This window comes from Melitaea cinxia, chromosome 6 (assembly GCF_905220565.1).
Source record: "Melitaea cinxia chromosome 6, ilMelCinx1.1, whole genome shotgun sequence".
In the NCBI taxonomy this organism is placed as follows: Eukaryota; Metazoa; Arthropoda; class Insecta; order Lepidoptera; family Nymphalidae; genus Melitaea; species Melitaea cinxia.
The window spans coordinates 4,222,901-4,237,723 of record NC_059399.1 but is presented as its reverse complement, the minus strand read 5'-3'; the positions used below and the strand labels follow the sequence as shown (position 1 = coordinate 4,237,723).

Sequence of the window (14,823 nt, the reverse complement as noted above, 5' to 3'; positions counted from 1 at the left end):
ATACTATGTATGCACATATATGTTCCCTTCACTGTTTGTGCAACCAAAAGTGCATGCATTTATATTTTATTTAATTACTTGAATCAAATATTAATACACAATAAGCAAATTACCTAAACAATAAAGTAAATAGGGTTTTGTGAAACTATCAAGCGTTGTTGTTTTTACACGTTTTTTACACGATTTTTACACGCTTTTTATTAGTTTCACTTGTATGTTTGTAATAGACTCCTTTGGACTTCATTTTGACCCTATTCAAATTTTGAGATTTCATTTAAACTTAGTAGACTTATCGAGGACCGATGACATTGCACTAATTTGATAAGATTATTCCTTTTTAGTTTGGTTTATTTATAAAAGCGTTTCTTTTAGTTTTTTTTTTATATAAGGGTGATTACAGAAAATATATTTTGATTGATTCGTTCAATTTGAAACATTACGATTGTGTGAAATAATTATTTGATACAATTTTCACATAAAAAAGACACGAGTGTTACAAGAGTGAATAAGTAAAATAAATGTAGAGTAGTGTAGAGGCTATATTAAATACATCAAAGGCCGGAGTTCCCGCAGTACTCGCCGATACGGTCTGAGATGCACTCGAAGATGTCGAACGAGACGTCACAGTTTCTTCCATTATCTATGATAAAAGAAGATAATTTGATATTTTAACAAGGCTTACTTTAATTCGGAAAACCGCTCATAGATGGCGCTGTTACATATGAATTGAGCTACAACATCTTTATATATATACAAATAAATGTTTGTCTGTAGGTCTATTATAAAATCGTAAACTATGCATTTGATCATGTCATGATCTTCAGCAAAGTGTTATGCATGAGCCCACAAAGGTTTCTGAGTTGGTACGACTAAAAAAATATATAAAAAAGCGTAGCAACACGCGCAGGGTACAGCTAGTAATTAATAGTTTCTAAGCCTGATGTTATGAACATGAAATTTCTGATACGTATACGTATTTTTTTAATACTATCGCACCTCTTTCAGATACGGTTAAGGATATTGCATTATTTTGGATTTTATGTTAACGATACCAAGTTTAGTAATGTTAGTTAGTAGACAACAAAGAGTAAGGTAACAGATATTTTGTATACGTCAGTCAAAGTATTTAATACTTACCCATAGGTACACTTCTAGAAAACTTGTCATGGTTCCTCATAAGACATTCTCTAGAAGCCTCCAGCACAGCCATGAAATAACCGCGCTCGTTAACGCCATCCGAGTACAGTCCTACTAAACCTTCTAATGTCGGAAATCCATAGCCGTCGACCTGGAATAATATAAAAATTTAGAATTCATATAAAAATAAAATGAATCGTATGTCGCCCGTGACCAAGGTGTCTACAACTTTGCCGAAATATTGCGAGTTTTAAAATGAGATTCGCCGTAAGTTTCATAAAATTTAAAATGTTTTTATTAGAATATTGTACAACATTTGAACATTCCAAACTATGGCAAACAATCTTTAATCGAGGTGATAAATTTAAAATATGAAAGTAATTTATTGTTAATGGAAACTATTACAGGCAGAGAACATTAAAAAACGTCTATATTTTATATATGCGGCATTAAAATCTTAATAATATTTTATGCACATTTCATAGAATACAATTATAAAATTGAAAATTTTAACCCTTTAATCATCATTCTTTTTACGACCTATAATGGTTTATGGGACATCGGTTGACCACCTGGATTTATTATAAACTATTAATCTATTTTTAAACGCGTGTTATAATTTATAAATGTTTCAATTAAAATTTATATTTTTTATTACAATACAAGTAATAGGTGCTTTATTTATGATAAAAGAATTAACAAGTGGAATCTGTGAAATATAATTATTGTATAGTTTATTTAGCTGTATATTTATTAAATATTAATAAATATATAGCAATAAACTATAAAACTAAATATTGTGACGACGCGTTGGCGCAACGGCCACAGTACTGGTTTGTGGCTGTTGCGCTGGCGGTTGCGGGTTCGATCCTCGCACATGACAAACAGTTGTATTGGCCATACATTGTATTTGCCGTAGTCTGGGTGTTTGTGCAGTCCTTGTGGGTCTCCTCACCGTACCTCGGAGAGCACGTTAAACCGTCAGTTCCGGTTGCTATCATGTACACCTGATAGCGATCGCTACTCATTGTAGGGACTATATCTGCCAACCTGCATTGGAGCAGATATTAAATTTACACTATCATAATCACAATAAAAGTTATAAATAAGTTATATAATTATAATACAATTAATACTGCATAATAAGTTATATATTTTTAATCTTACTTAGCTAGTACAATCTATACTATGACTGTATATAAAATCGTGTACACTTTGAAACCTATTGCTGTTTTAAAAATAAGCGAGACGTACAATCAAGTAAATCATTGTTTTTTTCATATTACATTTAAATGGAACGCCCGCACAGTTACGGGACCACTGTCATTCTTTGACTATGGAGTCTGCAATGTTGAAACATCGGGAATCCTATAATAATAATCACAGAAAGTCCCAAGGAAGAAGAAAAAGTTTGAATCAAAGCTTCAATTCAATAGTCTCAAATAAATAATTCAATAACTCTCGACATAAACTTTACGACATACATACTTCTCGTGAAGGGTGTTTTCAAGGGTAATAGGCGAATTTCTTTTTCAATTTTACGACCTCACTCAGTTTATAGGTTACAAATTGGAACGATCATTCGCTATAATACAATAAAGCATTAAAGTCGGCTTTTTGAAATGGTTACTGTCGATTTTACTACGTTTATATTTATCGTATGCAGCTGGCCTGGCATTGGCCTTGGGTATGTTCTTGGAGTATTCAGGAGGATTATTGCTTGTAGAGTAATAAAATAATCTTTGCTGTATCTCTGCGAGATAATTAATATGCGGCTCTTTTCAATTTTGCTTTTTTATTGTTTATCTGTGTTGGATTTAATTTTTGGTTTTAAAGACAATAATATAAATAATTATTTACATCAGACAAAATAACATTAAATAAAAATTACAAAAGTATACAAAGGGCGGTCTTGATTGAGGAAGTTACTTTTTCTTGTAACTAATACTTTTGAAGTAATACAATTAATATATTAGTTACTCGTACATAATATGAAAAGTTTTTTTTTTTTTTTTTTTTTGTTAAATATTTAGTCGTGGAATTTAATTGTGAATTAAAAAGTTTACACGCGTTCATAAATATTTAAAAAAGGAATTGACAGTTTTTTTTTTGTATTTCAAAAACTAATTCAAATAACATTACCAAGATTTACTTTTATCGTTAAGGCGAAGTGGATAGGAGTCAATACTCACGGCTTTCACTTTCCGGTAAACGCACTGCAGCAGGCACTGGAAAATAGAGAAAATACACGTTACGATTGTGTATTATAATCTATAGTAATTTTATCGCTCGAGTAGTGCGTGAAATTACTATAATTACGTGTTTAACTTAAACATCGTGAACAGAACTTGAATATACAAACATACAATTTGAATGCATTCTAATCTATGTGAATGAGTCGACGAGCCTCGTACCGCCATATATATTTTTTCATGTATATATCGACATTTTTTTAACTTTTCCTCAGTACAAAACTTATTCTAACAATAACGATTAGTTTTGTTTACTTTTGTATTGTAATAAAATAATTGAATTTAGCGCAGTCGATTGGAAGTTAGGTATGCATACATTTTGGTGATTCATTTTTATTTATATAGATTTACACATCATTTTAATATAGCATATAAAAGCATCCTTAAATATCTAACCTTATATATATAAACATTAAATGTATATTGAAAATATATTTTTAAACTGCACTATTATTTATTACTATAAAGAAATTATTCTAACTAAACAAGAATACGACTCAGTGGAAGGTATACGAACCACAAAAGCTAACAGTCCTATTTATCTGCTAAATCCGACTATTACAGTCTGTTAAATGGGCGATATAAAAGTACCCTAACGAGAAAGGTCATCTTTACACGTCGTAGAATTTTATTGTCTCTATAATAAATAATATTTGCATCCCGTCGCTAATAAATGTTAATGTGTTCGTGTATTGAAGAATTATAATCAGTTTTAATTTTAAATTTAAGTGATATTTAAAGAAACAACTCCTTAATAGAAGTCTAAAAAGAAACGCATCTTATAACTTCCGAACGCAACACTTGGAACTACTCTTTTTTTGGTTATTTATTGTAATAACAATGATCGTATTTAAGAAAATAAAAAAATGTCGACATCATCTCGAAAAACAAGACGGTGAAGTTCATCGTGTCAGTTAATTTTAATGATTTGGGGGAACAGAGTCATTGCTAATTGCGCCAATAACCCAATCAAAATTAATTTAAAATGAAAAAATAATTATACTATTACATTTAACATTATAACCTTCCCACCTCTGTGGTTAACTCAAATATTACACGAAAGTGCACATATAATCTTTCTATGAAACGTTTTTTTCTGACGCTACTTTATGTTGCGGTGACATTTGTGTAAAGTAAGAAGGTTAATCGAAAGAGTTTTATTGCTACTCCATTTAAATTAAACCTCGTTTTAAAGCCAGTGAAAAGTAAGAAAAAAATTCTCCGTGTCTAATAAAACTTTAGCTAAATGGTTAATATGTAATGTTTATCATAATTAAAGAAAAACACGCAGTAACAATAACGTTAATGACAAAGACTGAGAAATGTAACTTTATTATTGTTCTAAATATGTTACTTTGAATGTGTTGTATATTAATATCCATATACATATTATATTTTTTATTTTTAAATATGTAATAAATTAGTCTGGATTATGTAAATAATGTCTAAATAACGCAAATTAAAGGCAACTACTCACCCCAGCTATTCGTTTCTCATCGTGGGTGAATGGTACTTCACGTTTGTTTCGCCGCCTTTCTGCTGGCATCGTGTGCTCTTCCTTTATCACATCAAGAGCCTCTGAAATTTAAAAATTAAACATTTAAAACTTTTTAGTTAAAAAATTTATTTCACTAAAAACATATGTTTTGACAAAATCCTGTTATAAGAAATCAGGTTTGTAAATAAATTACGTTTTTCAAAACTCTTTTTATTTCTAAAATCACCTCATCGTATTACGAATAACTTGAAAATTGTTATTTTTGATCCGGTACTATAATAAATTAAAACTTTCTTAGTTAAAATCTATTATATTCAATAGTTTTAAAATTTAAAAAAATAATTCAATGATAATATGCTGTATACAAATTATTATATTTTGTTAAACGTGAATGCAACTAGTTGAATTGAAAATAAATTCAACTTTTCATATAGTTTTTTCTCTCATTTTATTATATGTATGAATCAATAATTTTAAAACATTCCAATGATCTTACATTTCTGAGATAAGGATAATGAGCACTTAACATTAATATAGGACATGTAGACATGAACAGACGGACAAGCTTTACGATAAATAATTATAAGCTCTTTAAAACTTGATATCTGATATGAAACCTGCGTATAGCGACTTTAGACTTTTTTCAACAACAAGTAACGTAATTTCTAATTATTGCAATATTATATGTAATAATTGCGCGGTTTTTGCTAAGTTGTCGCTTTATTTATCTCTTTGTTGTATACATCAAGTAATGCAAAGAGATATTTATATTAATTAGTAACTGATCCAGCGAATTTTTTTCACATGTATGCATATATATCATATATATATTAATATTTACACGAATATATTTACTTTTCTTTTATACAAATATTTTAACAACTGTGCGCGACATTCTGCGCGTACATATATTTCGACTTTTTATTTATATAGATTATTAAATAATATTTATTATTTCTAATGATTTTTTTTTCTTTAACTCTGTTTTTAAATATCAAGAATATTACGGATAATAAATGTTTATTAATATGAATTATTAATTGTAACGTTCGTCATATGTTATCTTAGGATGTAAATCTTCGAGTACCATTTATAATTTGTTTCGAAAAATTAAATTCAAATTTCGTCTCCCACAACTACAAAAAACATTCAATCAATTAAATATCGCAATCTAAGATAGAAACAATGTTAATGACAAAACTGCTCTATAAAGCCAATTATTGTTAGTTCCAAGGAGGATATATAGGTAACAAATAGGCTAAAAATGAAGATTTTATTAGAAAATATTCTCTAGTAAAATATCAAATTAAGGTTGTATTTAAAGATAATTAGTTATACTATACAAAACTCTCAACCGACTGTGTTCGATGTTCTTGCGTGCAAGTGCGATTTGCAATTATAGGTAACAGTTGAATGAACATCGCATGTATCTTACGCAAGGGTTATGCAAGCTATATGGGTCAAGCTTGCGATTGCAGTCAGTTGAAAGCGACAGTGTCCTAACATTCGGGTTCTAGTTGATTCCGTACATGTCTAAATACAAGCAAGATATTAGTAATGTACCAATATGTTGCCTGGACAGTTTTTCCATAATTACTTGTTAAACAAACTATTTAATTTCTACTTTCTGTCTATTTAAATTTTTGCCATTTGAAGTATTATTAATATTTTTATCTGGGCAAAGATTCAATAAAATAAAATGAAATAGCCAAACAACCTATCACGAAATCGTAGTTGAACTCCTATTATAACCCAAACCTAAATTAATTTAAGTTTTTTTTCTTATTGATAGTTTAAAATACTTTGTGGCAAAAAAAATGGCGTTCAGCGTAATTTAGAAGCATCGGGAAATTATTGTACCATTATGACTGAAACTATTTTTAGTGGAAAGTAGCTGAAACCGTAACCGTACAGAAGTAAGAAAAAAAACATATAACATACGTAGTCAATAATACAAAGGTAAAAGTTAAAAACATTTGATCGCAGGCCTAGAACATAACAAAAAACATAAAACCATACTTTTGCCAGATTTTAAATTGCATCGTTATAAAATAATTTCGATCATTTTTAAAGCTTTTTAATGGCCTTTGTACCTTAAACTTAATCTTTGTAGTTTATTTTTGTCCCGTTTAATTTTATTTCTTTTTAAGTTTGGTGAATACTTTAATACAATTATTTAACACATTGCCCAAAGGTCAACCATATCATCAACATGAAGGTCAGTGACCAAGCACTGCATCTCAGGCTACTGTTTCGTCATTTAAGAGGATCGCGGTCGCCTTTCACATGGCATTTCAAATATTTTGAATTGCGATAGATGTCGCCATATAACTTGGCATCCTTAAAAGGTGAAGCGGTACTTTATACTAAATGACTTCACTGCTATAAGACATTGTCATAAGATTACATAGTTTAAAAACAATAATATATACCTATATTATTTCCAGTTTTGAAGCCTAGTGGTGGGTACTTTTGAAGAAATTTCGTTATTAATATAGTATCTGATTTTAGCACAACATAAATAGCAATTTCTTTTTTCTAAGGGTCTATGAATTTGAAAAGGTATTCTAGGGCTATGTGTGAAAAATAGGACGATGCATATCAATAGTAGGAGGACTTTCGCAAAATTTAAAACTTGTTAAAAATGTGCCTATTGTACACATAAGGCATCTTTAGTCGTTGGAACCACAACTTTTTACTACTTTTCTACACCGCTTCCATTATTCACTTGTGTGGTTGCAGTAATTTTAAATCAATATCATATTAAGTTTGTTGTTATGGCGTATTAATGAGTCTAGAAACTCGCTGATTCAACTTCAAAAATCTAATGATAAATTATTTTGTGTATATAATGTGTAAATATATTTTGGCTTTAGTAAAATAAACCAGATTTTAAAATTTGACTAAACCACATTTCTTCTAAATTTCAATTTTTCATTTTCAACATAATTAGAAAGAAAAACATAAACTTCGTTAATATAAAGACAAATCAGTAAGAAATACCCCATAAACAGCATACTTAGCTATGTAGAATTATTTACATACATAAATACGTAATTTGCAATTGTCACATAAATGATTCATTTCATTACAATATCCATATAAATCCAATACCAGGTAGTTTTATTCTTGACTCTAGTTACACACAATGCCCTGTGACACTCAGTAACTTGGACGTCCTAAGTAGGAGTTCTCAATAATTACAAATGCACCACAAAGTAAAATAGATCAAGTTAAAGAACTTATTCAAGTAGGCCTGAAAAACACTTTTAAATTATCATTTTATAATTATAATTAAATTATTATCTATGTGCTATACATGTATTATCTATGTGTCTTTAAGTGAATCACAATCGTACGATTAGCGCAACAGCCTATTGCAATATCTGGCGCCAAAGCTCAAACAATACATGACTATAAATTTTTCCACGTTTATACTAATAGTATGATGCTTGGAAACTTTGATTATAGAAGATAAATTAGCACGATACGAGGTCACTACATAAGTGTTCCAACACAACCGTAATTATCAAAGTATTTCAATATAATTTCCATTGTCATGTAACTCCTGCACTTACATAAAATTAATGGACAAAATCTTCGTTTCATCATTTGTTTTGAAGTTCTGTATATACTTAGTCTTACCTCGCTAAGAGTAGAAATATGTTTGACTTCAAAAAATTGTCGCTTAGACCGAATATAAAATCATCATATCAAAAATTTCGATCAAGCGGGTACAACGTTCCCTAGCTTAATTGGCTAGAGCACCGACACGGTCAGTCGGAGACGCAGGTTCGATCCCCCCTGGAACGATTGATTTTTGATATGATATTAAAAAATGTTTAGAAGTCCCTAATGTGTGGGTAACACAAAAATAAAATCGTACAAATTAATAAAATGGAGCAAAATCACGGAAAATAAGATCTACACCTAAGCTAAGTGCTGTGGTGTTTATTAGTTTCAAAGTAAGATTCACCTAAAAATCAGTTACTAAAAGTAATACTAGCCTCAAGTAGCGGTGTGTTACCGTTGTTAGGAAGGTGCCAGAGCTCTTTGGGAGGATCGGGATTAGTTTTGGTAACGCACTTGTAATACTGCTTAGGATCAGGCGGACCGTACAATAGTTTGCCACCTTTGTACTGTCATTTTTTTTCTAAAAATCCCACATATTTTTGATGTTATTTTATTTTTGCAACCATTTATAAGATTTAAAGTTAGGTACTAATTTAGTACTTACTGTCGTAATCTAAAACAAAATGAGGTTTTATAAGAGGGTGATGTCCTCTACTCTATAAATTGTTATATTCATTTTTAGATAATAAACCATTCAGATATAATTATCTATGTGGCGGTCCAGTTTTTATGAAAAGGGCACCGATCGTTTTGTAATAAGTAAACAAAGTATACTTTACTCCGATTTTTTAATATCAAATATCAAGCAATTATGAGTAATACGAAGTGAATAAAACACCAATTCTTCTTACACATATTCACAGGCCAATAAACCTTTGCACGTACATAACAGTGCCCTTAATTAACTTAATTAAGACTCAAATATAATCAGAATCAAAAGTGGAGTATGGTTATATTGCATTGTGAAATACTGGATATTGCAATTAATTGCAGTGATTTAAAATGTCGTATAATTTTGGACAACTGCTGCAATTATTTGAGCTCTGGATCTTAAAACCTTTTAAAATTCACTGACGTGATATTATGAGAGAAGTGAGACAAGAGATGCTTTGTGGTTTTAAGACGCTTAAGATGCAAGTACGCTAAAACACATATTTTAATAAAAAGGGAAAGGTATTATTTCATTAATTGACTCATCATTTATTTTTAAAAACTGATTAATGATATTAAAGTTTGACACAAAAGACGTCTTATTACGAGTTAGAAAAGCTGAGTAAAATGTGACGTAATTTTCTTTATTAAGTGTTAGAACAAGGGGCTACATTTTGCGTCGACGCTAAGGCATATATTATTATTATTAATTAAACAACGAATGAGAATTTTAAATGATCTGTATATATTAATCTTGGAATACTGTATTCGATGTAATAACCTTTTACTTAGCACGACTTTTGACACTCTACTACATACTTAAACTTGTTTGTTTAATTCTTTGGATTGTAAAGGTCAACAAGCAATCCATTTCTTTAATACATATTCAGTTTTGCTTGCTAATATTAAAATGGCGAAGCAATAGTTCGTTTGATTTTGATTAAAACTTTAACATTTTCAACTTTATATTCACAGTAAAAAAATATGCATAAAAAAAAGAAACACAGTTATTATTAGAAATTAGTAAAATTTAATTATTTATTATACATATATATTATAAATACGAGTATACTCGATTTTTTTTTGTAAATTTCCTTCAAATTGTACGTATTACATTGTGCTAAATGCAATCGAATGTCGGGCGTGACCTCAGCTACAGTTAAGATCAGCCTTCTATGTTTTGTGTATTGACAATATGCAATGAGGACATTTTGAAACGTCTGTTATTGTACTTGTTATATTGACTGGAGCGTAAAATACTCGAGTACTGATTCGAATACTAATCTCGTAGTTTATTTTTGATTATTAAACAACTCTATGCCATTTATTTGTGTGTAGGTATGTGTGTATGGGAATGTGTGTGTGTGAATGTGTGTATCTGTATGTGGTTTTTTTTTATAATGATAAAGGATATGAAATAGAAACTCTTAATCATTAGCCACAATTTCAACACACACTCAAGCATATATCATTTGATATTTCTGGCACAAATTCTTTACTAAAAAAATCACTATACTGCGTAAATTAAAGTCTTCCAATTCACGCTACAGACAAATTATCGACGCATTCCATCCAAAAATGTTTTAGTATGAGAATACAGAAAAAAAATCTTTTAAAATTTTCGAAACTTATTAATTACTTTTGTATTTTCTTCGTTTATAAAAACCGTGTCTTGACAATAACAAACAAAAAAAGGATTATCCAATTAAGTGCATTCGTGCGTAAGTTACAAGCGTATGTATATCCGGTAATTCGTTTCTATTTATATCGATAATATTCACCGAAACACGTCATGATCTTATATAATTAATACGTTCAAGTGCCCATAAGCAATGTATATTGTGCAGCTTTTGACATTTCCTTATAGAACTAATGTACAGCAAAACAATAATTTTACATATACTGTGGTCTACAACATCTTCTAAAAGCATCTTGAAACTTGTATATACGATAAAAATATTTCTTCTAGTATGTAAATACATTCATTTTAAACAAGGGATTTCTGAATCACGTTGTTTACGGTTAAATAATGCACTCGTATGCAAATAAGTAACTAAACGTCTCACACGACTCCTTTAGCATGTGGAACTTGTGTCTGTGTCCCACAAATACACAGGCACAAATACCCAGATTACGATAAACATATGTATGGCCGATATATACTATATGAGAGGATCGAAAAACGCATCTTCACCAATAAAATGATACAGATAAGCTTTTAAATGTTGTGTTTTCACAGATCACATCTGAAAAACGGTGTCCTGCACTATAGCATCGCTTAATGCGTTACAGTTGTATCTGATCCAATTAGAAGGTAAAAATGATACTCTGTAGTTAATACAAATGACAAAAAAGTACCTTTTTATGTTTAATCGCGAACAACAGCTAGTTAATAAGATTACATTTACTCAACAGGAAAGAAAGATTGTATATTTCATAAAATACGTACTAGTTTACGCAAATTTTATGCAACCATTAGCTACATCCTTACCAAAGCAATATGTGTACGTGTTAACAAGTTTGGTTACGCATCAATACTTGCAATCGTCAACTAAAATTACTAATAAATTTCTGCCTTTTTAACTAGTTTGATTTAAGGTATCTTAATTATTGTACTTATGGTATTTTTTATTCTATTACATTTAAATGTTAATGAATATTAATATTAATAAGAACTAGATATTAAATTAAATGTACGTGTCAAAATAACATACACCTATAGTATTCTTTTAGTAATAAAATACACGCTGTTATCCATACCTGTATGGATATATTGGATCATATATCAATAGCTACACAAAGTTTATTTGACTTATCAAAAAGACTAGTCTTGTGATGATTTTTATTAAACAATATAAATACTTACTTTAAAATGTTTATAGCTTAACTAGTATGACTAATATTGACTAACACGAGATTTGACTAATATTAATTTTCAGACATCCTCGAGCACAGCCTCAGGATGGCGATTCACCACAGGGATGCCGCCGTCATTGAGGGTGTGCTCGAAATGTTAAAATTGTAGCACACCTTATTTGTAGGAATAAATTGTAATTTAATGTAAGGAAAAAACTTAGGAGTAAGTAAAAATATATATATATATATATATATATATATATATATATATATATATATATATATATATATATATATATATATATACTAATAATAACATAGGTTAAGTGTATATTGTAAGTAGGCCATAAGTGTACATATATGTTAACTAGACAATAAGTGTACATATATTATAGATAGCAAGTAAGTGTATATATAAACATAGATTATAATAATTATTATAATAGTGACAACAATAATTAAAGTAAGGCGCAATATAATTCTATATCTTTTTGCATGTAAGATATCAATTAAGTTTAGCATAATTTTGGTCGGTGGACTCACGTCTGCATTAGGGATACTAAGACAGAATAATTAGATCTCTTAATGTAAGCTGCAGTAGTGTAACAAGTAAACGATCAGTAATAAAACTAAAAATCGGAATAACAAAAGCATGGGCACTTTAAGCCTGTGGACATAACTTTATTTATAAAAAAAAAATATATTAATTTTCAACTACGAAATTAATTTAGTAAATAAGTACAAGCCTTTCTAAGGAAGTACATCGATCATCGACCTTACAAAAGCTAATAAATCACAGCTAAATCATACTGCTTTCTAGCAGTGTTGTATTACTGCGGTAAGTAAGGTGACTAAATCTTCTGGGGGGAATTGGAGGTATGGTCGGCAACGCGCTTGCGATGCTTCTGGTGTTGCAGACGTCTATAAGCTATGGTAACCGCTCATCATCAGATGAGCCAAGTTTAGCAATTTTCGTTTTTAAGTTTCAATTTATATATCATCATTCATTATCTCTTCAGCCTATCGCAGTCCACTGCTCGATGGCGCAAAAAATTTATTATATATTCCATTCCATCCACTTCTGTTCTGCTTAGTGTCTTATTGTGCTATATGTCGTACAAATTAAGGGTTTCAACCTCGAAATTATGTTATGTATAACCTGTTTCTAAATCTTTTAATGGGTATAACCTGTTCTGTACGTGATTAAATAAATAAATAAATGTATAAGTGCCTCAAATTGTCACATCTTTCCATGACGAAGTAAAAAATTACACCTTCAATAGTGAGGACATTTCAATTATACATGTATATAATAATTATATAATAGTTCGACTGTTCAATAGTTCTACTGTTTAAGGATCGAGCCTAAATTGCAATGTAATTGTCTATGTCAATGTCTTGCAACAATGAATATTATTAATATGGCGCGAATATAATTTGTAACGCAGACTATTAGCGATTAAGCACAAGGACTACAATTATTAACACATTTCTGTAACAGCTACATGTTAGAATAGAGGTTCTAGCTTTTACATATAAGAACTGCTTCTGAACTTCAGACATACATTTATTTTTATTTTACGTTGTAAATATTGACGACTAATAACCACGATAAATGAAGACGCGTTGGCGCTGCGGTAACAGCACTGGCTGTTGCGCTGGCGGTCGCGAGTTCGATCGCCGCTCACTACCGACATTTGTATTGGCCATATAGATGTTTGCCGTGGTCTGGGCGTTTGTGCTTGTATATTGTGTGTGTTTCCGAACCCTCGACACAGGAGAAAATCCTACTGGGGGCCGTTGAGTATGAAACGTTTAAGCGTTTATACACGTCCTACTAATGATACTTATATTATAAATATGAAAGTTTGTGAGGATGTAGAGATGGATAGATATTTGCTACTTTTTCAAAAAAAAGTACTGATCTTATCGTAATGAATCTTGGTACATAGATAGCTGGAAATCCAGATTAACACAGGCTTTTTTATCCCGACATTCTACGGGTATCGGAAATTATAATATTTAGATTAATACCTATGAGATTAAGCTAGCTTAGTTATATGACAATTTGTGTAGTTTTGTTAGTCAAGGTCGAGTGAAAGAACTGCAATTAAGAACACACGTTACATTTACACTGCTTTACTGAGAAACGAACTGTTACATCAGTCCATTTGTATCCAAACGTGTTTTGTTAACTAATATTAATTAATGCCCGTATACTAGAATAGCATTATACACTCGATTAGATAAAAATAAACAATGTAAAAATTCATTTATTAAAATTGAATTTTCTTACTTTATGAGTTAGAAGTTAAATATTTTGGTATTTTCGTTGTAATTTTTCAATAGTTACAAGAAACTGAAGGTTCAGTTGCTGCACAGAGGTACAAATGCGTTGCTACGTAAAAAAAACTTTGATATATCGTATAGACGTACGTAAAGCCATAGATAGTCAACAAGAACCACGTTAGCCGTTTCTCTCGCTTACCACAGAGTCCACTCCAGAGCTTACTTCTCATCATTTTTTACGGAAGCACCATAATTGACGTTTGATACATGTTCACTTTATTTTCAAAATAATTCATTTATATAAACTGTTACTCTTCATATAGAAATATTACCAATAATGACGAAATTAATAATCTTTCCTCATGATTTCGATGGACTAATTGCGTAAAAGGCACGTTAAACTGGAAATGGATTAAGACAGCTTAGATCGGTCAGGTTCTATTAACAAGAAATATATTATACGTTAGTTAAAAGCTGTAGCTAGTTATAGTTGATTGCTAAACATTA

General features: G+C 30.1%; 1 protein-coding gene across 1 annotated transcript in view; it reads right to left on the bottom strand.

Annotated features, from left to right (window-relative positions):
• Nucleotides 1–393: 393 nt before the first annotated feature.
• The window catches only part of LOC123654210 (general odorant-binding protein 70), a 28,851-nt gene continuing 14,421 nt past the window's right edge, over nt 394–14,823 (bottom strand). Inside the window, exons 3-6 of the mRNA XM_045590128.1 lie at nt 4,867–4,967; nt 3,330–3,365; nt 1,138–1,288; nt 394–640 (exon numbers count right to left, since the gene is read on the bottom strand). Of these exons, the coding sequence (XP_045446084.1) occupies nt 552–640; nt 1,138–1,288; nt 3,330–3,365; nt 4,867–4,967 (377 nt within the window). The 3' untranslated portion in view covers nt 394–551. The remainder of the gene's footprint in view (nt 641–1,137; nt 1,289–3,329; nt 3,366–4,866; nt 4,968–14,823) is intronic.